The 24,666-nt window shown below is 38.5% G+C and overlaps 1 protein-coding gene across 4 annotated transcripts in view; it reads right to left on the bottom strand.

Moving 5' to 3' along the window:
• Nucleotides 1-24,615, bottom strand: part of Slx4ip (SLX4 interacting protein) — a 156,587-nt gene extending 131,972 nt beyond the window's left edge. For all 4 annotated transcript variants that reach the window (XM_029472393.1, XM_029472398.1, XM_029472384.1 and 1 more), the window contains exons 1-2: nt 23,842-24,615; nt 10,663-10,720 (exon numbers count right to left, since the gene is read on the bottom strand). In XM_029472393.1, the coding sequence (XP_029328253.1) occupies nt 10,663-10,689 (27 nt within the window). In that variant the 5' untranslated portion in view covers nt 10,690-10,720; nt 23,842-24,615. The remainder of the gene's footprint in view (nt 1-10,662; nt 10,721-23,841) is intronic.
• Nucleotides 24,616-24,666: the final 51 nt, after the last annotated feature.

The raw sequence follows: 24,666 nt of genomic DNA, 5'->3' as shown, positions 1-24,666 counted from the left end.
AACGTCTGAAATTCACAATCTAGCTAGTCTGGCACATGCAGGGGGGAACTAGAAACACAGTCACAAACAAAGTGGAAGATAAGGACCAAACCCCAAGTCTGTCCCCTCTGATCTCCAACTAGTGCACACACATGCGCATACACACACAGAAATAAATTAATTTCAAGACATGCTATAAAATAACCTACAGAAGCAGGCATAAATGACAAAAAATTATAGAAATGACATCATGAACAAGATGCCAATACTAGTACATAACAGAACAACAATATGAACTAACCAGTACGCGCCCCACCCCCACCCCCAGAGCTCATGTCTCTAGCTGCATATGTATCTGCATATTGGTCTTGCAAACTTTATATGCCCCAGTACAGGGAAATGCCAGGGCCAAGAAGTGGGAGTGGGGGGGGGGAGGAGGGGGAAAGGGTATGGGGGACTTTTGGGATAGCATTGGAAATGTAAATGAAGAAAATACCTAATTAAAAAAAAATTAAAAATTAAAAATAAATAAAACAGATAATAGATTTTTCAAGTAATGAAAACTGGGTGCTTGACCTGCTGTCTGCTTTACCAGGATCTTCATGATGTCATACTTTTGTGAAACACACAGTAGAGCATTCTTTTCTAATGTCACACAAATACTGCATGTAGGTATATGCACATGTGTGAGTACAAAGGGTTGTCAAATAACTGTATAAATAACAAATAGCAGCCAAATGACAAAGAAGTCTTAAGATCAAAGTACTGTCACATGCTACTCACATGTGACAGAATGACACATGCAGAAGCCTAATTTCCTGTATTACTTAATGGCTATGTTCTGTAAGGTACTCCAGGAGAAATATCTAGGAGAGTAAGTAAGCACTATGCATATTTAGACTGTATGGGTAATGAGGACATGGCTGCACACTTAAGACAGTACCACAGAATTCTCAGGAACTGTGAACTACAGGGATACACAATACCCACCTCACCCCTAACTTCCTTAACCAAATATCCCCAAACTGGCATTGACTAGAACAATGAGAAGAGGAAAGGAGGAAGATCACTAACCAGGACAACATGTGTCAATCCCCTCTGCCCCTTCTAACGTCTACTGTTAGGATTTCCAAAGCCAAGGGGATTCTTCCTCCTAGCACAGCAGTTCTAGATTCTTGACCCTAGAACAAAGCACCCAGCAGATACCTTCTGCCAGTCTCAGAATAATTTCTTGGAGGCCACTCTGGATAGTTCTGGTAGTTGTGATTGTTTTCACTGTAGTGTCCAGTGTGGTGTATCCTAGTAAGTATGTTGGGATGGAAGCAAGAGAAAGACACATGTGTATAATAGACTCTGGAGTACCTATATACACAACCAATGGGCAAGCAGACCAGCATTTAAGGTTCCGTGATAATCTGAGACTGAGCCATCCATTTTAATAGCAATTCAGTCCGCCTGCTTTCTTGGATCACAGTATGTAGAGAAGTTACCTTAGGAAACATAGAACAACGATGCCCTCTACAGCCTTTAGAGAGAATCCATACAGTTGGTGAAGGATTCTGAGTCTACCTTTCTAGTAAAGATTGTTTTAACACTAGAAGATAAAATAAAACACATACTTTGCATGTGCATCAGGAAAAACAAAATCATTATAAGAAAATAGTGTTACAGTTTAATGTTGAATGACATAGAAGTGAACTCTACATGTTGTCATTCTGTTATCTGTTTAAGAAGAATTAATTGGGTAACTGTTGGTGTGCTGTGGAAATAGCTCAGAGAGTAAAATGCAACATGAGAATCTAACTTTGATCCAGAGAACTCACAAAGAAAAATTGAGAACATCTGTAATCTCCCCACTGTGGAGGCAGAGACCAGCGGATCCCTAGGAAGAGCAGACCAGCCAGTCAAACCTGTTTGCTGAGTTCCAGGCCACTAAGACACCCTGTCTCAAAAGATACAGGTGGATCCTAAGGAATGACACCCCAGGTTGGCCTCTGGCTACACATATGTGAACATGTGTACAATCAAGTACACACACATACAACGTGCATAAACAATTACAAATAAACAGAAGCTGTTTGTAAAAGAATTATTTTAAAAGTCACTGGGAACACCTATGGCAGAAATAGAGAAAGACAGAACTTTTAAGTAAAGGATATACCACAAATTGAAGATTACACATTACCTGTCCAGAAAAAGAAGTTATGAGGAAAGAAACACAGAATGAGTGGTACTGGTCACCTTGGTAATATCCTAGAATATTCAGGTCCCATGACATAAAAGAAACAGAGGAGAGGTCCTTCTCGGGGGTGTTCTAGGACAATGTGTGCAATGTGTGACAATAAGCTGCACCTACTGGGCACTGAACATAAAGTAAGTGTAATTAGCATAGGAAAATTTGGTTTCTATATCAAAGAAAACAAGACTCATCAGGCAAACCTGGAGCTGTCTGGCAAGTAGCATGAACTGTGGAAGAAAACATGAAACATTTTTCAGTTATAAAAAAAAGGAAAAAAACCAGGTTTTCCTCCAAGGAAACAGACTGTGACAGGGAGGCCTGAGAACTGACAGGGAACACTTGGTAAAAGAAGCTTTATTTCAAAACAAATACATCCTCTTGCTGCAAAGCCATCAATGCCCACAGCAAATTTCCTATGGTGTAAGAAGGTACCCCAAACCTCCACAGCCATGGTAGTTTGAGCCGGGTAATGTCAGAAAGCTGCTAGCAGTTTTGTTCCAGTTCCATCAAGTAAGCAGCACACACCGAACTGCACACATTTCCCAATCTGGCAATGCAGCAACACAGACTTGGTGGAAATCAGCAGTCTGCACGCTCGGAGCACGTTGCCAGCCACGGCACTACATACAGCCCACATGCCTTCAAAAGAACAGAGCTCTCAAAAGAAACAGCTGAAGAGGTTGGGAAAGTGGTGAATTTAAGACTCAGGAGAATGAATACACTTGTCCTTCTTAGGCTTTCAAAGTTAGGCAAAGACAAATATCTGGAAAAGTGTTCTCAGGGTTACAGGTCACTCTCCTCTCAGATGTATTTCTTATAAATACCAGGATTACTTGAAGTGCCTTTAATTGTTCTTTTGGAGCGCTTCAGTTCAATCTTTCTTAACATCCAGAAGGTCAGTAAGTAGAACTCACCCTATATGGAAATACCTGCTGCAATCTTGTTTTCAATGCCTCATACCAGATCAATACATCAACTTTCAAATAAGCAATGGTGACACAGTCAGTGGCGCATTCCCCTTTAGGTACACCAAAAACCTAGGACACAGGGTGTAAGTGATTCACAGAGGGAAGCTAGCAAGACAAAAGCCTGACAGCCAATCTCTATTCAGCTGTCTCTTTCTCTAGAAATGTAATGCATTGCTCTTCCCATTCGCTTTTACTATAACAAGGAAATCACATCAATATTTGAGCATATTTAACTTTTTCTGGTGTTCTATGAATGCAAAGACTGATGAAATGTTAGCTGAAATGTAGATCTCAGTATAAAATTAAAATTGCTACCAGGAGAAAGAAAAAGCATAAATAATAAAGATATAAAGAAAAATTTTAAATATAGTAAACTCTTATTTCCTTTTTAAGAATTAATAAACATTTACACCTATTATATTTCAACTTTAGAAAACAACTCAGGCTTTTTACACCAGTACTTCCCCATAGACCCCAAAGAAAAAGTGGACAGTATGGACCAGCAAAAGGAGATGCTGTCAGCCTTCTACAGTGGTGGGAAGGGGCGAAGGGTCACTGCACATTCCCTGTAGAAGACAAAGCCAGATCCACATTCCAGGGAAATTTGGCTGGTCCAAGTTTTCCTTAAATACAGATTGGCCTGCCTGTCACTAAGCCAGGCTCTGTAATCTTCCCAGGCTGCCATTGCTAGGGAAGCCAGGAATCCCTTCTAATTAATCAACTCTCACAACAAAAATTTTCCCACCCACGAAACAGTAAGTTGTTGGGAGGGGAAGTGGGAAAGCAGTCTTCATGGCCAAAAGAATTGTAGACTTTGCTGTAATACTGAACTAATCCAAGAAAACAGATGCAGGAAGCAGAGGAAATGATCTAGAGACAGACAATGAGCTTGGGGGCTTTCACTGTACTGCTCCTCTGGAGCCCAAGTTAAACATGTTAAATCTTAAAATGTAATTACTGGGAATGAAGCCTGGCAACATTTTACTCTTCTTAAAGCCAGGAATGGGACCCTGAACTTTTCCTGAGGCAGATATCAGATACATGATTGGACATTTTAAGCAATAATTTATTGTTCTGGTTTCTTTTCTTGAACACTTTGTGTTTTAATGGACAAATATCTATGATTGATACTTGAGTGTTCATATCTGTTACTATTTGCTTTGGGCTTGCCCGATGCTTGTAGTAAGCGTTCAATGAAACCTTCATTAACTAACCTTGCGTTAATTCCATTGAATGCTTACTATGACATGCTTTAAGCAGATGAGAACATTTACAGCCATTTAGACCTATTCTGCCAGGGCCAAGAGTAACTCAGTAACTCTACAGCTCATCTGGCATGCATGAGACTTTGGATTTTAAGCACTGAAATATGTGTGTGTGTGTGTGTGTGTGTGTGTGTGTGTGTGTGTGTGTGATCCAATTCAACTGTTACTAGCTACCTGTACCTACTGAGTATTTGATATTTGGCTAGTAGAAAGTGAGATGTGTTTCAAGAAATATTTACACGCATATTATAAAATTAAAACAATGTGTGTACATATATGTATGTCTACTTTGTAGGCAGTGAGCTCTGCCTTTTTATAACTACTTAAACCAGCCCACTAACACTTAAGCAACCAGAGACAACTGATGACAAATAGAAGTGCCTGTGTACAAATAAAACTTTATTTTTTCTAAAACAAATGGCTGTCATACATGCTTTAGTTTGCTAACTTCTGTCTAAACCTGACTTTTGTTTGATTCTAAAAGTTTATACAATTAGGAGTATTTTAAATATGGGGATGGGACAACGAATGATTTCAAGTATGATAACTACAGATGCTTGGAGAGACGTGTCCCTGCTGCTACCATTTTTTTCTAACTAGGAAGAGTCACTGCAGTGTAGGACAGACCTCCTTGCTATAAACTACAGGGATGTAGACATCCAGAGATCATGAAAGCTGCTGTTTCAAGGACTCTCATCTTAGACATGGCTGGAGAGAGAGAGAGAGAGAGAGAGAGAGAGAGAGAGAGAGAGAGAGAGAGAGAGAAGGAGAAGTAGGGGGAGAAACACTCAAATGAGGGGAGACAGGAAAATAGTTTTCACTTTAAAAAGGAAAAGTTGCTTATTAAAAAGTTAATTCGGGATAGCATTTGAAATGTATATAAAGCCAGGCGTGGTGGCTCACGCCTTTAATCCCAGCACTTGGGAGGCAGAGGCAGGCGGATTTCTGAGTTCCAGGCCAGCCTGGTCTACAAAGTGAGTGCCAGGACAGCCAGGGCTACACAGAGAAACCCTGTCTCGAAAAACCAAAAAAAAAAAAAAGAAAAGAAAAGAAAAGAAAAGAAATGTATATAAAGAAAATATCTAATAAAAAAAAGTTAAATCCATTTTTAGGAAAGTTGTACAAGTAAACCACCCAAACACACACACACACACACACACACACACACACACAAAATGGGCACACTATTTGCTACCTATTGAAAACATGATCTATTCAAGCTCCAATTATTTTTCAACCAAGGTGGTCAAAAGTAGATGTATCCTTATGAAAACTCTGGATAAATTTAGTTCGTTAACATTTTCCTTTATTCACTGAGTTTCTGTATACTATGCAGACACTGATTAAAATGCCATATGAAAAATAAGTCTAGAAGCCAGGTATGATAGTGCTCACCTTTAATCCTTGTATTCAAAGGTAGGTAGGTGGAACTCTGAGTTCAAGGTCAGCCTGGTCTACAAAGCAAGTTCTAGGACAGCCAGGACTATACAGAGAAACCCTAAACTTGGAAAACAAAACAAGACACAAAGACCCCAACTGCCACTTACCAAAGGCAACTGACTGAAAACTTCACTATTTCACAGCTACTAACCATCATGCTTCTATGTTTGAACTATACTTTCTATTTCCACTTTATATACATCATCTATGGAAAATGAGGACTTAATGCTTACAACCATCTTCCCATGATGTTCCCCAGCCTTCTGAAATCTGGAATTCACAGTATCATGAAAGTTAAGCTTTGCTCAATGCTGAGCCTCAGACTATGCTTACTTTCCTTCTTTACACAATTCTGTCTATACTTAAGAGTGAAGGGTTACATCATTTCTCTTTTGTTAGTTTCCTAAACTCCTATGACTAAATTATTCCCAAGTTCTCTAAGAGACTGGGGGTGAGGGGAGGGAGTAATCTTCTGCAGTGTTTGTTATCTTGCAAGGAACCCTCCTTCCTGTACTAATCAAAATGACTATGCTCTGAAGATGATGCACAGTGAACAGCTTGAGATTTGCTTAGACTCTCAGTGTCTTAACTTTCTAGGTCCAGGATCTCATGTCTAAACTGTTTTTACTCCCATGCTGGAGAACCACATCCTACAATAGGGTACACAAGAAGAAAATTTTCCTGACCGGAGTTAGCAGCTCTGAAAATGTCTCTATTCCATTATAATATGTGCTTAAAGGCTGGACAGTGAAGAGACTTGTAGGCTCACACACGAGCACTGTGGGGATTAGTGTTGCTTCCTCCTTGCTGCTGCTGTTGAGCAAGCTGTCCAGATTCTTGATCTGCTCCCCTCTGTGTTGTTCTCTTTTCCCTTTCCTTCTCCGCCTCCCTCCCTTTGTTTCCCCTCCCTCTTACTCCTCCTCCTCCTCCTCCCCTTATACACAAAGTCTCTGTGTTGTGCTTATAAGCCAATACTTTTTCGTTGATTTTGATGGATTCTCACTCAACCCTTCAAAGGAACATTGTGTCCTTGCTGGTAAATTTTATTACACTGTTTTTTTTTTTTTGTTTTTTTTTTTCATGGTGTTCTTTTCTAATAGTTGTCTTTTTTCTAGAATGTCAACTTTTCACATCAACACCAAATTCAAGTTTTCTCGGGATTTTTTTTTTTCCCACATTTTTAGAACAACCTTGTGTTTTGGTTTCTGGGCAATATTCCTTGATAGGCAGATCACAGAATTTGTGTTCTATCGTGTTTTATAAGTACTCCTTCCTATTCTCAAAAATGTCTCTTGTTCATAATAACATCATGATCTTGTTTCATAATTATAACAGCTTTCCTTTAGCTATGAAAATAATATCAAACTCTACAATTTTCATCCTTCTCAAAAGTCTCTCGAGCTTTCTGGGTTCATTCATTCACTTTAGTCTTTATTTCTTATATTCTAAGTTTCCCTTAAATTTGTACAGATGCTATTTTTCATTCATAATTAAAACAATGAAGTGGTATTGGAAGCACTGAACATATGGCTGGGCTTGGCTGACTGACAGGCTTTCAGACTCCCATAGGAGTCAATGTGTGATTAACTGATCCCAAACGTAGGTTACACGAATGTCAGAAAAACAGACTATAGTTTAAGAAGTATAGAGATAAAAAGATATCTCAAAAATAAATTCAATAAATGATATCTTAACTATAATGTTTTCTGTATCTAAGAACATAATTTCAAACTAAGCAAAGAAAATTCAATAAAATTACACAGAGAAATATATAAATATTAAATCACAGTGGGATATTTTAATGTATCTTTCAACTGATTAAACACATGGACAAAAATACTAGCAAATATATAATAAACTGATATAACAAAACTGTCAAATCTGACTTGTTCTACATATACATTTTATATATTACTATGCCTGATCTTACATAATATATATATAAAATTATAGATATCACACTTTTCAAATGCTTACAGAGCAGTATTTTATCAAAACAGAACTTCCCTAAACAGCAATTTAAATGGGATCAATAGAAATTCCCAAACAGAAAACAACAGAGATTACAATAGCCAATAGACAAAAATCATAAATCATAATGAAATTTAGGACTTATTTGACTAAATGCCCACCTTAATTGCATCCACTGAGAAGGATACAATTAAGTATGAAATGCTTTGACAGAACCATATGGCTTTAAAGTATACACAAAAGAAAAAGTTTGATGGCAAAGGCTTAGGTTTCTGCCTTAAGAACTTAGGAAAGGAAGAGAAGATATACCCAAGTAAAGAAAGGAAAGAATATAGATTAGAAACTGATGGTTATCTGAAAAGAAGAGTAAAAACAAACCCCCATAGCATTATCTATAACCAGGACTTGATAAGGGTCAAGCCTAGGCTGTCAGACTATCTAGAGCTAAGATGTACTGGGGAAGCTGGAAAGCTGGACTCATAATGTCCCAGAGGCACTGACAGGAAGTGGGGCCTTAGAAATGGAGCCACTTGCAGTGAATCTAGAATTGGGGAAAATTCCAATGTGTAGATAATACTTTTAAGCTCAGTTTGTCTATAACCAAAGGTTTCAGTTTTCCAGAGCAGAAGCCATTCAAAAGAGCTTTCTACTTCATTCCTTTGAGAAATGGTAACTGACATTTGTGAAAATTTTAACTAAAACTGCTCTTCTCTACCCAAAAGTGAAGTGAAAACAATGGTTCCGTTCATCTAGACCCCCTGGGAGCAGGGAGGGGAGGAAGAAACAGCAAGGAAGTACAGTATCACACGATGCAATAGCACCAGACCCAGCTAACATCAAAAGAAGAGACCACCTATACAAAACCAGGAAAGAATCATGACAGTAGTTTTTTAAGTTATTATTTTAAGCCATGAATCATCTCCCCACCCCCTCCCTTCTCTCTGCTCTCTCCCGGGTTTCACTATGTAGACCAGGCTGGCCTTGAATTAACAGATATCTACCTACCTCTGCCTCCTCAGTGCTGGAATTAATGTCATATATCATCAGACAATTTTACTTTTATCTTTTGAGACAGAATCTTGCTACTCTTTAAGATTATGTTCAAATTAGCATTCTAAAACACAACTTAATATCTTTCTAGACTCTAGTCTAGAGGAAAATCATGATACATTTTTATAGACAAATAGTGAATGTTCTCCACTTAGACACTCTTATGAAATACTCAAGAGCATATGTATCCCAGAAGTAACTGTAAACAATGAAATTTATAAATACATTAGTAAACAAGCACCAATTTAGCTAAGATAACATAATAATATTATATTAGCTCATAATCTGATTAATTATTTTTTAAAGATTTATTTATTTATTTATTTATTTATTTATTTATTTATTTATTACAGTGTTCTGACGGCATGTATGCCTACAGGCCAGAAGAGGGCACCAGATTACATTATAGATGATTGTGAGCCACCATATGGGTGCTTGGAATTGAACTGAGAATCTCTGGAAGAGCATCCAGTGCTCTTAACCTGTGAGCCACCTCTCCAGCCCAATCTGGTTAGTTAAATACTGGAATTTACCATTTTGTTGTTGTTGTTGTTTTTTTTGATTTTAGGTATTACATATACTGTGTGTGTGCAAGCAAAAAGGGAACCTGCAGGACTTGGTTCTCTCCTTCTACCATGTGGGGCTCAGGAGTACAACTGAGGATCAGTCACCTTATGCCAAGTCCCTTTACCTGATGAGCCATCTCACCGTTCTACATTGCTGTTTTTAATTGCTATGTAAGATAACACCACTACACAGAACTAAGAGAACAGCAAATGTATATGAAACTATCTCCAAGAGCTCACATTAAGTATTTATCAGTCTTCCACTGATCTTCCCCACATAGAATCCTTTATCACTCGATACCTAAGGTCTCAGCTCTACATCTAATGGATAGAGAAGTATTTATAAGAGAGAAAAAGAAAAGAAAGACATCAGCTGTTCTAGTCTTCTTTCTGTTGCTGTGATAACACAATGGACAAAGGCAACTTGAGAGGCAGGAGGATGGGAGAGTTAGTTTACAACTAAAAATCACAGCCCATCTTTGAGGGAAGTCAGAGCCTGAACTTGAGGGAAGAGATTGAAGCAGAAAGAATGGAGGAACTGCATTGTTGGCCTGCCCATTAGCTTTCTCAAAGTTCACTCACATGTTCATGCTTATATCGCTTTCTTAGCCCAGGACCACCACATAGACAGGACCACCTGTCTAGGAAGAGAGAGCTGCCTATAGTAAGCTTGGGCCTCCCTCCTTCAATTAATGAACAAAACAACACCTCTCTCTTAGATATGGCTATATATCCATATGGTCAATCTAATCCAGGCAACTCCTCACTGAGGCCTTCCTCAGATGCCTCTACTCTGTGTTTAGCTAACAATGAAGGCTGAGGAGGCAGCAGACAATTGGGAGCACTCTCTCAGATGTACTCAGATCCAACAGCATTGCCTACTTCTTTGACTTTGACCTGTTCTGTTATCCTCAAAAGTCATGGACATTCAGTGTGATTGCTATTAGCATTGGGAACAGAGTTATAACCAACAAGTATCCTAAATAAAAGATTTTCAACAAAGACTTCTTTATAAGTGTTAGAATTATTAGTTTTCTCATCCAACTCTTCTTAAAATTTTGATGTTATCTACTTAAAACTTCCATAATTGTAAATTTAAAGAGTAGAGATCAACTTAAAAACATCAAAATTTGTGCAAGAAAAAGTGAGTGACCTCTTAAAGGCAGCTACTAAATATTACTTACTTTAATGGCAAATTTCTTAGATGCCATGGTTTACTGATTCCCAAGTGAGGTACAGAACCTGCAGAGAAGAAAAATGAATGCTATAGTTAGCTATATCAAAATATCACTTTGGAGAGATGTTTTATGGAAGATTTGACATATAAAATATCAGTAAGAAGTGTGAGATAAAATTTTAATTCTAATTTGCCCTTACCCAAAATGTTATTCAGTGATCTAATGTGGTAATCTTGAAGCTGACCAGAAGCAAGCACACAAGCTCAGCTCACTTCCCTACAGTACTCTACCAAATTCTACAACCAAGTCACATTTACCTCAGGAATGGAAAAGGTAGCTTAACGTTTAAAAAGTGATCAGTAGCACAGATCATATAATAATAGAATTTGACTCACAGAATGCATAGAAAGGAGAAAGTACCAGCTCTTAAAAGTTGTCCTCCGGCCTATGCCAGGAAAGGGGACCCACGCCTGTCACTGCCTGGAGGGCCAGGTACTGGAGACAGAACAGCCTAGAAACCTAGTAATGAATCTAAAACACTGGTCTAAAAAAAAAAAAAAGTCAAGGAAATAATTCCTAATGATATTGTGCTATACTCATAGATTGATACATAGCCCAATTGTCATCAGAGAAGTATTATTCATAACTGATGGGAGCAGATGCAGAAACTCACAGCCAAACACTAGGCAGAGCCAGGGGAACCCTAGAGAAGAGGGGGAAGAAGGATTGTAGGAGCCAGAGAGGTCAAGGACACCAGAAGAAATCAACTAAGCCGGGCTCATGGCAGCTCACAGAGACTAAAGAGGCAAGCTCACAGGATCTCTCTATGTGAGCTAGGTCCTCTGCATGTACGTTATGGCTAGATAGCTTGGTGTTCTTGTGGGACTCCTAACAGTGGGACTAAGGTAAATCTCTGACTCTTTTGCCTACACATGGGACCCTTTCCTCTTACTGGGTTCTCACTCAGCCTTGACAAGAGGGTTTGTACCTAGTCTTACTGTGACTTACGCCATGTTCAACTGAGATCCTGGGAGTCCTGCTATTTTGTTTTAGTTTGGTTGGTGTTGGTGTTGGTGTTGGTGTTGGTTTGGGTTTGGGTTTTGGTTTTTTCATTTGTTTGTTTGGAAGGGAAATTGAAGAGGTAGGGAGAAGGAAGGTGGGGAGGGGAAGGACTGGGAGGAACGTATTGAGAGGAAACTGAAGTTGGGATATAATGTAGGAGTAAAGAATAAAAAAAGAGAGAAGAAAAATGTTGATCCTCTGACTTTTAAACACGTGTTGTGGTATGCACAAGACATTATAGTCTCTCCCCTGCCTCTCCCTCCACCCTCCCCCTCTCTCACACACACAAACACACACAACACAACACAACCAAATAATAGTAACAACTGATAAAATACTTTTAAAGAGAAAACCCCATTAGAATTAGACATGAGCAACTCCACCCTCATACTTAGATGAGGGAAGACAATGTCTTCTCTTGCAACTTGCATTGAAAACTGTACCAGAGAGCTATTAGACCAGTAAAGAAAATAAAAGGCATCAGAATAGGAAGAAATCACAAATAACTTCTTGAATGCAGAGAATTCTCTCTCTTCCTGTTCTCTCTCTCACCTATCTCCCTCTGTCCTCTGCTTTCCTCTTTCTTACACACACACACACACACACACAGAAGCAGTCACAGTTCATAAACAACCTTGGGGAGACTGGTGCTGTAATTGGAACTTTATTTTACATTTCACAACCATCTAGTTAGTCATTTTTCTTTTAATTTTGACTTTTTACTGTTGATTTGTGTGTGCAGTGTGTGGGGGGTATCTGCACTCCTCTGGGTATGTACATGCGTATACACAAGTATGGAAGTCTTAAGGGAGCCTTCACCAGTCTCTCTCTACCTTATCTTTTGAACTCTCCTTGACCTGGAGTTAACTGATTCAACTAGCATAGGCCAATGAGCTCTGCTCTTCCAGCTATCCAGCACTGGGATTACAGACATTGTTACCACTGTCCTCAGTTTTTACGATGGTATCTAAGCTCCAAGTCTTTATGTTTGTATATCAAGTACTTGACCAATTGATCCATCTCCTTAAAGAGAGCCAGCACAAGCTCATAGAATGAGAGAATATATACGTGTATCATACAACTGATAAGGAATTCACATCCAAAATATACAAAGAACCCTTATAAAACAAAACAAAACAAAACATAACCAAATATCATAGTTTTAAAATGGGCAAAAGACTTAAACATTTCTTCAAAGAAGATTTTAAAATTGTCAATAAACACATATGAACCAGCACCTACCACCATTAGCTATTAAAGAAATACAAATTAAAATTATACTAAAATGCCACTCACTTTATATCCTCACAGATGGCTAAAATTGAAACAGAAACAACACTATGTGCTCACAAGATGTAAGCTGGAATTCTCATGCACTCCCAGTGGGAACATAAAATATTTTCAACAATGCTTTTTTGTTTTTATAGGTCTGATGACATACCAGAGACAAATAAAAGCATTATTTGTAACAAAAAACACAGAGGAGTTTCACAGCAACATCATTCAAAATAACCAAAACATAGAGATAAACCAAGTATCAACTGATGTGTATATTGTGGTATATTTTTTGTCATTAAAAGGAAAAATAATCCCTTTTATCAAATCAAACGATCTCTAGTCTAGAAAATTACAAGCATGTAGGTAACTCTACTAAAGACACTCAGAGAGAAAATAGGAGATGCTTACAAGCTGAGACTTTTTTTTTTTTTTTTGGTATAATTCTGTATTTTTTTTTAATTATTTTTACTAGCTATTTTCTTTATTTACATTTCAAATGTTATCCCCTCTCCTAGTTTCCCCTCCAAAAATCCCTTATCCCCTACCCTCTCCCCTTGCTCCCCAATCCACCCACTCCTGCTTCCTGGCCCTGGCATTCCCCTATACTAGGGCATAAAGCCTTCACAGGACCAAGGGCCTCTCCTCCCATTGATGACTGACTAGGCCATCCTTTGCCACATATGCAGCTGGAGCCATGAGTCCCACCATGTGTTTTCTTTGATTGGTGGTTTAGTCCCAGGGAGCTCTGCTGGTACTGGTTGGTCCACACTGTTGTTCCTCCTATAGGGCTGCAGACCCCTTCAGCTCCTTGGGTCCTTTCTCTAGCTCCTCCATTGGGGACCCTGTGCTCAGTCCAATGGTTGGCTGTGAGCATCCACTTCTGTATTTGTGAGACACTAGCAGAGCCTCTCGGGAGACAGCTTTATTAGGCTCCTGTCAAGCTGAGACTTTCTAAGTCACATGCTTCCTATCCTACCTAGATGACCCAAAATGAAAAATCCACATTTAGGGAACTGAGTTGATGAAAACATGGAGTCAAAAAAAAAAAAAAAAAAAAAACGGGCTGGTGAGATGGCTCAATAGGTAAGAGCACCCGACTGCTCTTCCGAAGGTCCAGAGTTCAAATCCCAGCAACCACATGGTGGCTCACAACCATCCGTAATGAGATCTGACGCCCTCTTCTGGTGTGTCTGAAGACAGCTACAGTGTACTTACATATAATAATAAATAAATAAATCTTTAAAAAAAACAAAAAACAAAACAAAAAAAAAAAAAAAACAGAAAAAAACAAACCCACACCCAATGGACATCTGAGTTTCCTCCAGGAAGCAACCTAGCAACTTAGACAGATGGGACTAAAACGAGGTTCCCTGGCATGAGACCCAGGGACATGCTAGTCAGTATTTTAATGTTCCAGCTCAAGTATAAACCAGAAGTCACACACCCAGATCCTAGCATGAAAGAAACCCAAACAACCAAGCCAAACAAAAGCCTTCTAAATGAGAGAACTTTCTGGGGAAAAAAAAAAGTTCAAAGCTGTGATAGGTAAAATGAAAAAAAACATTACTAGAAAGGCTGGGCAATCAAGTTGAGTAAATTTCTCAGAAACCTCAGCAAAAAATGAAAACAATGAAAAGATAAGACAGAACTAAATGAACAATATAGGACATCTAACACAAAAAAAATTAAGATGAAAATAAAAATATTTCTGGTATATTTCATAAAGAAATTTTGAGTGGAAAGAAAACAAGTTGGGACTAAGATCTAGAACACACAGGATCGATTAGGTACCAGAATTTGATCTAAATTGCACAAACCAGCCCTGGAAGCTCTAAAACATGGGAGAAACACTTTCAATGTTCTGAGTATTTCTTTCCAACTTCCTATTGCTTTTAAACATAAGGAAATAAATCAGACATATTTAGCCACACAACTTCTTAAAATTGTTGTGGCCCGTGTATTCCTTCTCAGGAAACAATAATGCGTGCTTTGCTCAAATGAGGCAATTAACCAAGAAAGAAGAAGATACAAGAAACAAAAAGCTAAGAGACAGGCTGAGGGAAGCTAAAAATCCTGAAAGGAGAGCCTGGTATGGGTGCTGAACATACAAAGGGGAGCAGCTACAAAAGATAGGCAGATCTCAGGGCTCCAAGAACAGCACATCCTGTCAGATCCACAGGCATAATAGATGAATTTCAGACAATGTTCTTGGTAAAGAACATGAGACTGACTTAGGGCAAGCATATGGAAATCTAAGCATCTGAGTAAGAAGCAATTACTAATTCCAGTAGAAACAAGATCTATGTCCAAAGGCAAAGAGTACTGAACACACAGCTCAGTTATGGCTAACATTTATAGTCATGATAGTAAACACTGAGTCTTGACCTAAACAATATATGCTGACCACACATGTGCTCATATGAATGGATATACATGCTGTTTAGAGACTAAAACTCAAAGTGAGCAAAAATAACTATCTTTAATGTTCATGAAATATTCCAAAACCAAACCCTAGGATCAATAATAACAGTCACGATAAAACAGAAATACAATGGCAAGTTATTTACTAATGTCAACCAGCTCCTTAAGAGTTAAAAGTCTGCACCAACCTGAAGAACAAGGTAGAGAGTTAATATAATGGAGTGAAGTGGGAAAAGCACTATCCACAAGCCCAATGGGGGACTAGCTGTCTTTTGAAATTTTGTGCACAATAATTGTAGAACACTGGAATACAACAGAGATGCAATGTCAGCACCAAATGCAATTTAGAATTTTCTAGTAGCTGCATTTCATAAAGCCAACAGAAACAGATGAAATTGTTTCAACAATATATTTTAGTGTTGGGTAGATGGCTCCGTAGGTAAAAATGCTTGCCATATAAACATGGGTTCAAATCACCAGGTCCCATGGGAAGACAGACAGACAGAAGCTAGGAATGGTATTGGCCTATTACACCACTGCTGTGAGGACAGAGAAAGGTTGAAGCAGGAAGCTTGCTCTTAGTGTAACTAAAACCATGGAGGGTCTACAGGTCAGGGAATAAAGCAGAAAGGTCTCCTCTGGTCTCTGCATAAAGACCCCAGCCCCATACACATTTACCACACACACACAAACACACACACACACACACAACATGTGGTCTCCAATGAGTGTTCATAATTACTACCTACTCAGTCATACTCTATTTTTAGATTAGATGATTTTTTAATCTGATAAAATTTGATTCTAATTTTTTGTTTTGCTTTTTCTTTTTAGCTTTTAGAGATCAGGTTTCTCTGTGTAGTCCTGGCTCTCCTCAAACTCATAGAGTTCCTCCAGTCTCTGCCTCTCAAGTACTTAGATTAAAGGCATGCACCACCACCATCTGGCTAAATTCATTCTAATTGTTAAGTGGACAAAAATGTCTTCTAACTACCTTCTAACTCATTGAATTATTAGTGTCCTTTTTTCTTCTTTTTTCATTTTTTTCCCAGGTGGAATCTTGCTATGTAGTCAAAGATACGCACAAATTCACCATATAGCCTAGAGTAGCGTCAAATTCGCTACATAGCTGAGGATATCTTTTAACTCTTGATACTTGTGCTTCACCCTCAAGAGTACTAAAATTTCAAGAAGCATAAGCAACTATAATCAGCTTCATGCCCCCCATCTGAATGACTATGCTTATCTTCATCTTAAGCATGTTCAAATATTTAAACATGGATATACATGGAAAAAAAAAAAAGCTTACAAGGAGGTGGACATTTATACTGATTATTCCAAAAACTTTACATCTTTAAACTTCTATTATTTGGACCTGATAAACATAAAATCAGTCCTCTAAAATACATTAATTCATGTTTGAATAACAGAGCTAACTCTTAAAAGACCCCCATTAGAGATACTTAGAAATCATCTAATAGATCAGCTAGATGGAGAATGGATCCAGTTCTGTCAGCAAGCTTGACCAAGGATGAAGTATGTGTAGTTATTTTTGTAACTCTACATGACTTTTCTCTTCCCATGAGGATGCCCAACTTTATACAGTATGCCTGACTTCCACCCAATAAGTGACTGAAAACTTTCAGGGAGATCATAAAGGCAGACAGACCACAAGCTGAAAAGTGTTCCAGGAAAGATTCTCTGTATGGGGGTAAGAGAGGTTTTCTCAGTCCCAGACTATGTCTGTCTCTGCTGTCTGTCTGTCTGTCTCTCTCTCTCTGTGTGTGTGTGTGTGTGTGTGTGTGCACATGCACACATGTGCAACATAGCTGCACCTGGAGGTCATATGACAACTGTGAGGAATCTCGCATTTCCTGCCAACTTGTGGGATACAGAGAGTGGCAGGCCTATGCTTCAGCACCTCTACCTACTAAATCAAAGTGCAGGCCCCACATGTAAAGTACTCCTGATTCACAGGATGGTGGAAAATAACCTCTCAATTAGCAAGGTGACCCCCAAGGTCTCTTCTAGTTCTAGGCCTCTACCATCCTAAATTGAATGGTAGTTCAAGGAATAAATAATGCCAGAATACAAATCCTTTCAAGGAAGAGAATCTGGCCAAGTATTCCATAGCAAATGTCTTTGATGACAGAGCTCTAGGAACTTCTACTTCTTCCCACACATACTGAAGGATGGAATGCTCTCTCTAAAGTACCATCCTATCGATAGTCCAACATCCAACAGTGGACCCACCTGTTCCTTGGAGTGCTTTGAGTCTGTTTCGATTGAATTGTTTCTCCCTTGGCCACAGCTACACTTCTACCCTCATATTCAGCTTACTAGAGGCCATGTAACCCTGGACCTTGGAGTCTCTCCTTTACCTAACTATAAGCTTCCTAAGACAAAGTCTTTTCAGGTCCTTTTTAATAACTGAACACAAGTATACAAGTGAAGTTTGCTTAGTCAACTCTTACTGTCCTAAGAGTCAGTTGCTATATGCTATTAATATATTTTATATTTATCAAGTGAAGCGTTGTTGTCCCCAATCCCACAGTCTACATTAAATCTTTCTAAAGGAAGTCAAAGTACTCTGAACAGATTTTTGCAAACAAGCAGTATAATAAATACTGAATTAAATACATAACATCCCATAGAGTGATGGCTGAGAGAGCTCTGATTCAGAAGTAGATCCTAGTGCTTTATGCTGCGAGCAAGGTACAACGAGGATGGGAATGTGGCTCAGGGTTTGCCTTACGTGGGAAAGCCTCTGGATTTAATCCTTAGCTCTAAAACACTGAAACCACCAAAAAGTATAAATAGATATAAATTAAAAAATTAAATGGACAACAGATCAGACATCTGGTTGAAATTCTGTCCACTTCAGTGTAGTCTTGCATTGTTTTTCCATTGTTCTTGTTCTTAAAATACTGATGTTCTAACACTCATTTGAATAGAAAAGATGTTAACCTCAGAATTAAGTTGTAAACTTGGGAACAACTTTTCTGCAAAAGCAGCAAGCCCAGTGCTTAGGGTTTCAAGCACTAATGTCAAAAAACCTTTGCCACAGTGCTATCTATTAACACCAAAAGGCACTGGCATCTTTATTTTCTTGACTAGTTTTATGAAAGCCAGGACAATCTCCCAAAAGATGGATGTTCCAAGTACACAGAAACCATACTCTTTACATAAGCCCATGGAGGAATTCCAGCACATCATAAATCTTACAAATACAACTATCCTATATTCTGCATTCCTGAGCCAGCTTCTCTAAACTGAAAACAAGCATTCCTTCACAAAGAAGATACTTGGATAATGTGCAGTGCCACTAAAACTCATGTGCTTGCGCGTGTGTACTCACAGGGAGGCAAACAGTCTAAGCTTCTTAGAAAAATTAATTTGGGGAAGGAATAGAAGGTGATTAGATATATCACATGATTTCCCTGTCATTGAAATACAGAACAGAGATAAACTCAAATAAAGAAAGTCAGTGACCTTTTAGATTATTCTGTGGGAAAAATCGAGGGCAATGCAGAATCCTCATTTGTCTTCTTTCAGTCTTTCCGGCCTGTGTTACACGATTTCCAAAGCAGTCACCCCAGTTTGAGAGGCCAAATGTTAACTCTAGGCTTCCAACCCTATTTCAAATTTTAACTAGCAAATTACTGTGCTTCTATCATCTTAAAAAGCTCTCTAGCTATTGGAGTAGAACAAAAAACCGCAGGGGCCTAGGATTTCTGATGTTACAGCTATAGTTTAAAACGTTATGAAACCATCACTGTTCAACCAAACACAGTTTTGTTGTTAAATTCATACCCAGAAACAAACTTTAGTAAAAGGTCAATGAGTGACAGATGAACAAAACAAAACAAAAACAAAAAAACCCTCTTACCAGTGACAACATAGATAAAGGTTAAAAGAATTGGCTGTTCCTATGACTTAGGAGCCAGCCTTGAATGCCTAGAATGCTTATAAAGAACAAACCAAAACAAGCATCAACAAGGAAAACATCATTCAAACAACAAAATTCTAACTTTTTTTTCTTTGCTTTCTTATTAAATGTTGACCAGATGTTGAAATACTGTAACAGGATCAATCCCAAGTATGGATTCTACTTTTCTGTCATTTGATGGTCATGTCAATCATGACTCAAGACTTAGGGCTCCCCTTCCTGCTGCATCTTCAGCCCAGCAAACCCTGCATGGGATGCTTAACTGATAGTCCACATCTATGTATCATTGATCCATTATCAGAAGCACACACACAGATGCCCTCATGCACTCCAATCATGTCTTCAGACTCTAGCAAAACACATCCTTCTAAATGCTGCCTTTTCATATGCCCGAGCCTGTTCAACGCTGTGTCTCTAGTTCTTCCCATGAAATAGCAGCTCTGAGAGCATGTATGTCAATAACTGGCTCTGTGCCTGATTCTCTGTGGAAGATTAGTCATAGACCGAGCCATTAATGTACAAGCAGACATCGTGCAACTTTATAACCTAAAGTTCATTCTGATGATTACTATTTCCCAATCACCTTCATAGAAAAAAAACAAAAAAAAAAAACAAAAGGCATTCTGATAATCATTAACATACTCTTCTTAAAATCTAGTCCGTTTTTGTGCAAAAACTCTATCAACTAGAGAATATACCATTGGTTCACTGGTTGGTAAGGGTTGAAGGACAGAGGGATATGGGGGATAGCTAGAGAAATTGAGTGGGAACTGTTGGGTGGGAGATAGAGGCTGGTGACAGACACGGTCCATAGCATGATTTCAGTGGTGGTTATGTAACTCCACACATGAGTCAAAACTCAGGAAGCTAAACCTTTTTTTATGGCATGCCAATTTAAAATATTTCTAATTACAGAACATTAATATTTTCTAGAGAATAAATCAAAGTGACATAAATTAACTTTTATATCCAAGATGTTTTAAAAGCAGTATTCTATATTGCCCCCATAGTAACATAAATCAAATCCAGCTTTAAGCCAGCTTTGGTTTATTTTAAATGTCAGTACTATTAAAAGAAACTGGTGGGCCATTTTTCTATAACAGAAACACTAAAACCTTAAAATATAAGTGGTATTCTGGGAGCTCTGTGATGTCTCTAGTGTACCTTTGTAAATCTTTACTGTGATATCTCATGGGTCTCTAATGTACATGGATTACTGTCCAGAATCCTTAAAAGTAGCACAGTCATAGTAAACGTTAAAGATTTAAGGCAGATTAAATGCTTAGACATATACTAATATGTCTAAGAGATAATAATCCTAGGCCTAGAGAAATGTCTCAGCAGTAAGAGTCCTTGTTGTTCTTGCATTGGACATACATGAATAAGTCCCTACCTACCTCAGCAGCTCACAACCATCTGTAACTCCATCTGCAGGAGATCCTACACCCTGCCCTGAGCTCTACAGGCACCTGCATTTACATATAACCACACATACATACATATGTGTACACACAATTTAAAAAGTGAATAAAAATAAGTAATCGGGTGGTCAAGCCTGTGATCCCAGTTACTCCAGAGACTGATAGAAAATTATAAGTTATCCTGGGCAACTTAGTAAGACTCTGTTTCAAAACTAAAATGTTGGGGGGGGGGGAGCTAGAATAATAGCTCAGTGATAGAGCGCTTGCTTAGCCAGTGAAATGTTCAATCCTGAGACCTGATTTTTCTTGTTTTTTTAAATACAGAGTTGCAGGTTGGTCCCAGAACCACATGCATATTAGGCAAGAACTCTACCACTGAGCTACACCTCCAGCCACACATTTTGCATTTCTAAAATGGCATATTTTTCATTAAAAATTAAGGCATAAACTATATAAGAGAAAGGTAACCCCAACACAAATGTTTTACCACTATATTCTTCTGTTTTCATAGTATATAGACAGCACTAAATAACTTTTTTAATAACTTTTTTCTATTGAAATAATCTGGAGAAGAACATAGTTATGTGAAAATAAGCACACTGAAAACAAAAATCTCAATGGTTATCAGTTAGTGAATTGTAACGATGACTGTGTAGCCACACACTGATAGCAGCTAGCAATTCAAACAGGCTGAAGAGTCTATGGATGTAGCTCTGTGATAAAGCACTTGCCTAACAAGCACTAAGCCCTGACTTCAATTTGCAGCACCACAAAAGAAAAAAACAAAAAACAAAAAACTAGGAAGAAAAAAAAAGAAAGAAATGAGCTATCAATATAACCAAGATGGTTCTCAAAATAATTACTCATACTCCCTCTCAAATTAAAAGCCATAGTACAAGAGTCCATTGAAATAAGAATCTAGAAAATGCTTGTTTATACTGGTAAGTCAGCAGCTGCCTAGAAAACAGTAGCTAGAGGAATTACCAAGGAACAAGATCAAACTTTTGAGGGTGAGAGATATGTTCATTATTTGACTGAGATGATGATTAACCAGTGTGTATATATGTAAAACACATCACCTGGTACATTTTAAATAAATTCTGTTATTTGCACTACAACTTCATCTCAATAAGGCTATGTTTAAAAGAAGATCTTTTGATTTAAAAAATTTATTTAAAAATCATCTTCCTGGCCTTGGGTAATGTATTTAGACCACCTTCTTTTTCAAATTGGTGCACAAAGTGGAAAGCCAAAGAATTTCAGTCATGGGAATGTATAAATAAAGTCTTAATAATCCAAACTTGTAATTATAATATAATAAAATATACAGCTACAGGTAATATTTTCATAGCTGCTAGTATATGCCAGGTACTTCTTAAAAGATTTTGTTTTATTTATGTACATGGGGGTGTGACTGTGTGCACCTTAGCACATGTGAGTATAGGCACCCGCAGACATCGGACACCTCTGAGTCCCCAAGAAGCTGGAGTTACAGGCAATCGTGAACTGCCTGACATAGGTGCTGGGAACTAAACTCAGGTTCTCTAGAACAGCACACAGCTCTTGACTCTGGGCCAGCTCTCCAGCCCATGCCAGGTACTTAGGAAGCACATTGCTTGTATTAACTTAGCTAACTCTCACAGGAGTCCTACCTTATAAGTTAGGAAACTCAAGCACCAGGGTAGGTAACTGTCTTTTAGATCTCAGAGCTGGAGCTGGGGTGAAGGAAGTAGGATGTACAGTCAGGGAAGACATTTCAGAACTGATTTTTTTACCCATCCACACTCCATCACTACCCTTACTTAGTAGCACTGTAAAAACTGCAAACAAGCAATATTTCAGTGTAATAATGTTCTCCTACATACTCATAAAACATGAATATCCACAATGGAAACATTCATGTGAGACTCAGTAAAACAAATGGTGTTCATTCTTCTTTCCCACTTAATAGACTAAGGAAAAGACATAGATGGCACAGTAACAATTACTGGGAAGCTGGTTGACAAAGTAACCAGTCGCTGGGACACTGGTTCAACACCCACCCAACCTAATATTCCTCCCTGTCTCCACGGAATTTTAAGTAAAGCCAAGAGGGAAGGTGAAAAGCAATCTTACTCCTAACAGCATGAAAAACATGTCTCAAATACCTTAGTGTCATCTATATTCCACAGAGTCTCAATTTCTATCTGCAACTGGTCTGAAGTCTGGTTTAGAAGCTCCCCAGGTGACTGTCATGGGCAGCCAAGGTTGAGAACTCCTAATTTTGATTTCTCATACAAGAAGACACAGAAGAAAGCCTGGTGCTACAAAAAGCTAAGGTAAGCCACAGTCCAAAGTTTCCAAGTCACTATTATACTGTGCCCAAGTGCAGCTTCTACTCATTCCAAGAAACATGCTGGGATGGCTGGTCGATGATTACCCTGAGCAACAAGGCCATACTACCTGGAGTATTAGCCTTACAATTATGGTTATATAGAGTATCCAAGAAATACGAGAAGTGAGAACATGAAGTTGCTTGTCCAGCAGTGCTAAAAAAAAAAAAAAAAAAAAAAAAAATTAGAACATTATGTTCCTGGTCCCAGGTTTGGATATATCAAAGCAAGTGAATGAAAAGGAGGTTTTGTTTTGTTTTGAAGTTTACTTCTATATTTTATAGCACAAAACTAGCTAAGTATTCAACAAATTCAATGAATGAATGAATGAATGAATGGGAAGAATATACAAACACAACTAGATCACATTTTAAAGACCTCTGGGAGCTATATTCACCTCTATAGATGCAGAAAGCCATACAATTAATGATCAAATTTGCTGTTCCATCCTTTTTGCTTTTTTATTCTACGGAAATTCCCTCAACATTATTGTCCCTTTAAATCTCAGTCTCCCTGAACAGTGGTGTTTAACAATTCTAATGGAAAGAGAAGGAATACCTAAGAGAAAAATTGTGTTAAGTCCCCAAATCCAAAACAAAAATACGTAGTGGTATAAGATAGTCAAACTGTTCAGTCCAACTGAGGGAAGAGCTGGGTTATCCGAAGTATCACACGCTCTTACCTACGATGGTGGCGGGAGGTGGGTTCGGGCTGTATATGCTTTGTTACTGTCCAGCGTCACTGGTGGACTAGTATAGTACCTGAACTCAGACTAAAAAGGCGGCAGACCAAGCTTCAGAAGCTTTGGCTTACTTCCCGTTTCCCAGCGTCCCCTTGCACGTTAGAGAATGCAACCAGCGCCCAAACACAAGATGGCATTATCGACTTCATTCGGTTGGAAGCCACTGCCAGCACCTACGATGGCGCCCGAAGCCCTGGGATAGCCGGAAAGAACTGCCCAAACGAAAAATGGCTTCGGTCGATGCTATCAACGCTTTATGGAGACCAAAATAAAAATGGCGGCCAAAGCAGATTTTTTTTTTTTTTTAAAGAGGTTGGAAAAGCCACGAATACAATTGGCAGATAATGTATCACTGTAGGTCAACGATATGTACTGATGGACAACAACAAAAGCCGTATTTTCCGTATCACAAAACTATAGGGCAAGAGTAGAAAATATTTTTAATGAGGAAGATTAAACGATACGTTGAAAAATAAAGATGGCTTTCACAGTGCCAGAGGAAATCTAATTAAAATATGTTTAAACATAATTTCATAATGCTTCGGGTGGTTCAAGAGAATAAAAGACTTATCTCTGAAAAAGAAAAAAAGAACGGCAAAGCCAAAGAAATTAACCAACCGGATCCGGCACTGAATTGGAGATTCCCGACTTCTGCCAACCCTGCTCCTAGACTGGGCGGAAGTTTCCTGCATGGCGACAGGCTCTGTCTGCGCATGTTCGCTCTCTGACGTCACTCGGACCGAAAGGGCGGAGCCAGTTTCTACT

This window comes from Mus caroli, chromosome 2 (genome assembly GCF_900094665.2).
Source record: "Mus caroli chromosome 2, CAROLI_EIJ_v1.1, whole genome shotgun sequence".
NCBI classification, from domain to species: Eukaryota; Metazoa; Chordata; class Mammalia; order Rodentia; family Muridae; genus Mus; species Mus caroli.
The sequence above is the reverse complement of the archived record's forward strand: the minus strand, read 5'-3'. Positions and strand labels throughout refer to the sequence as shown.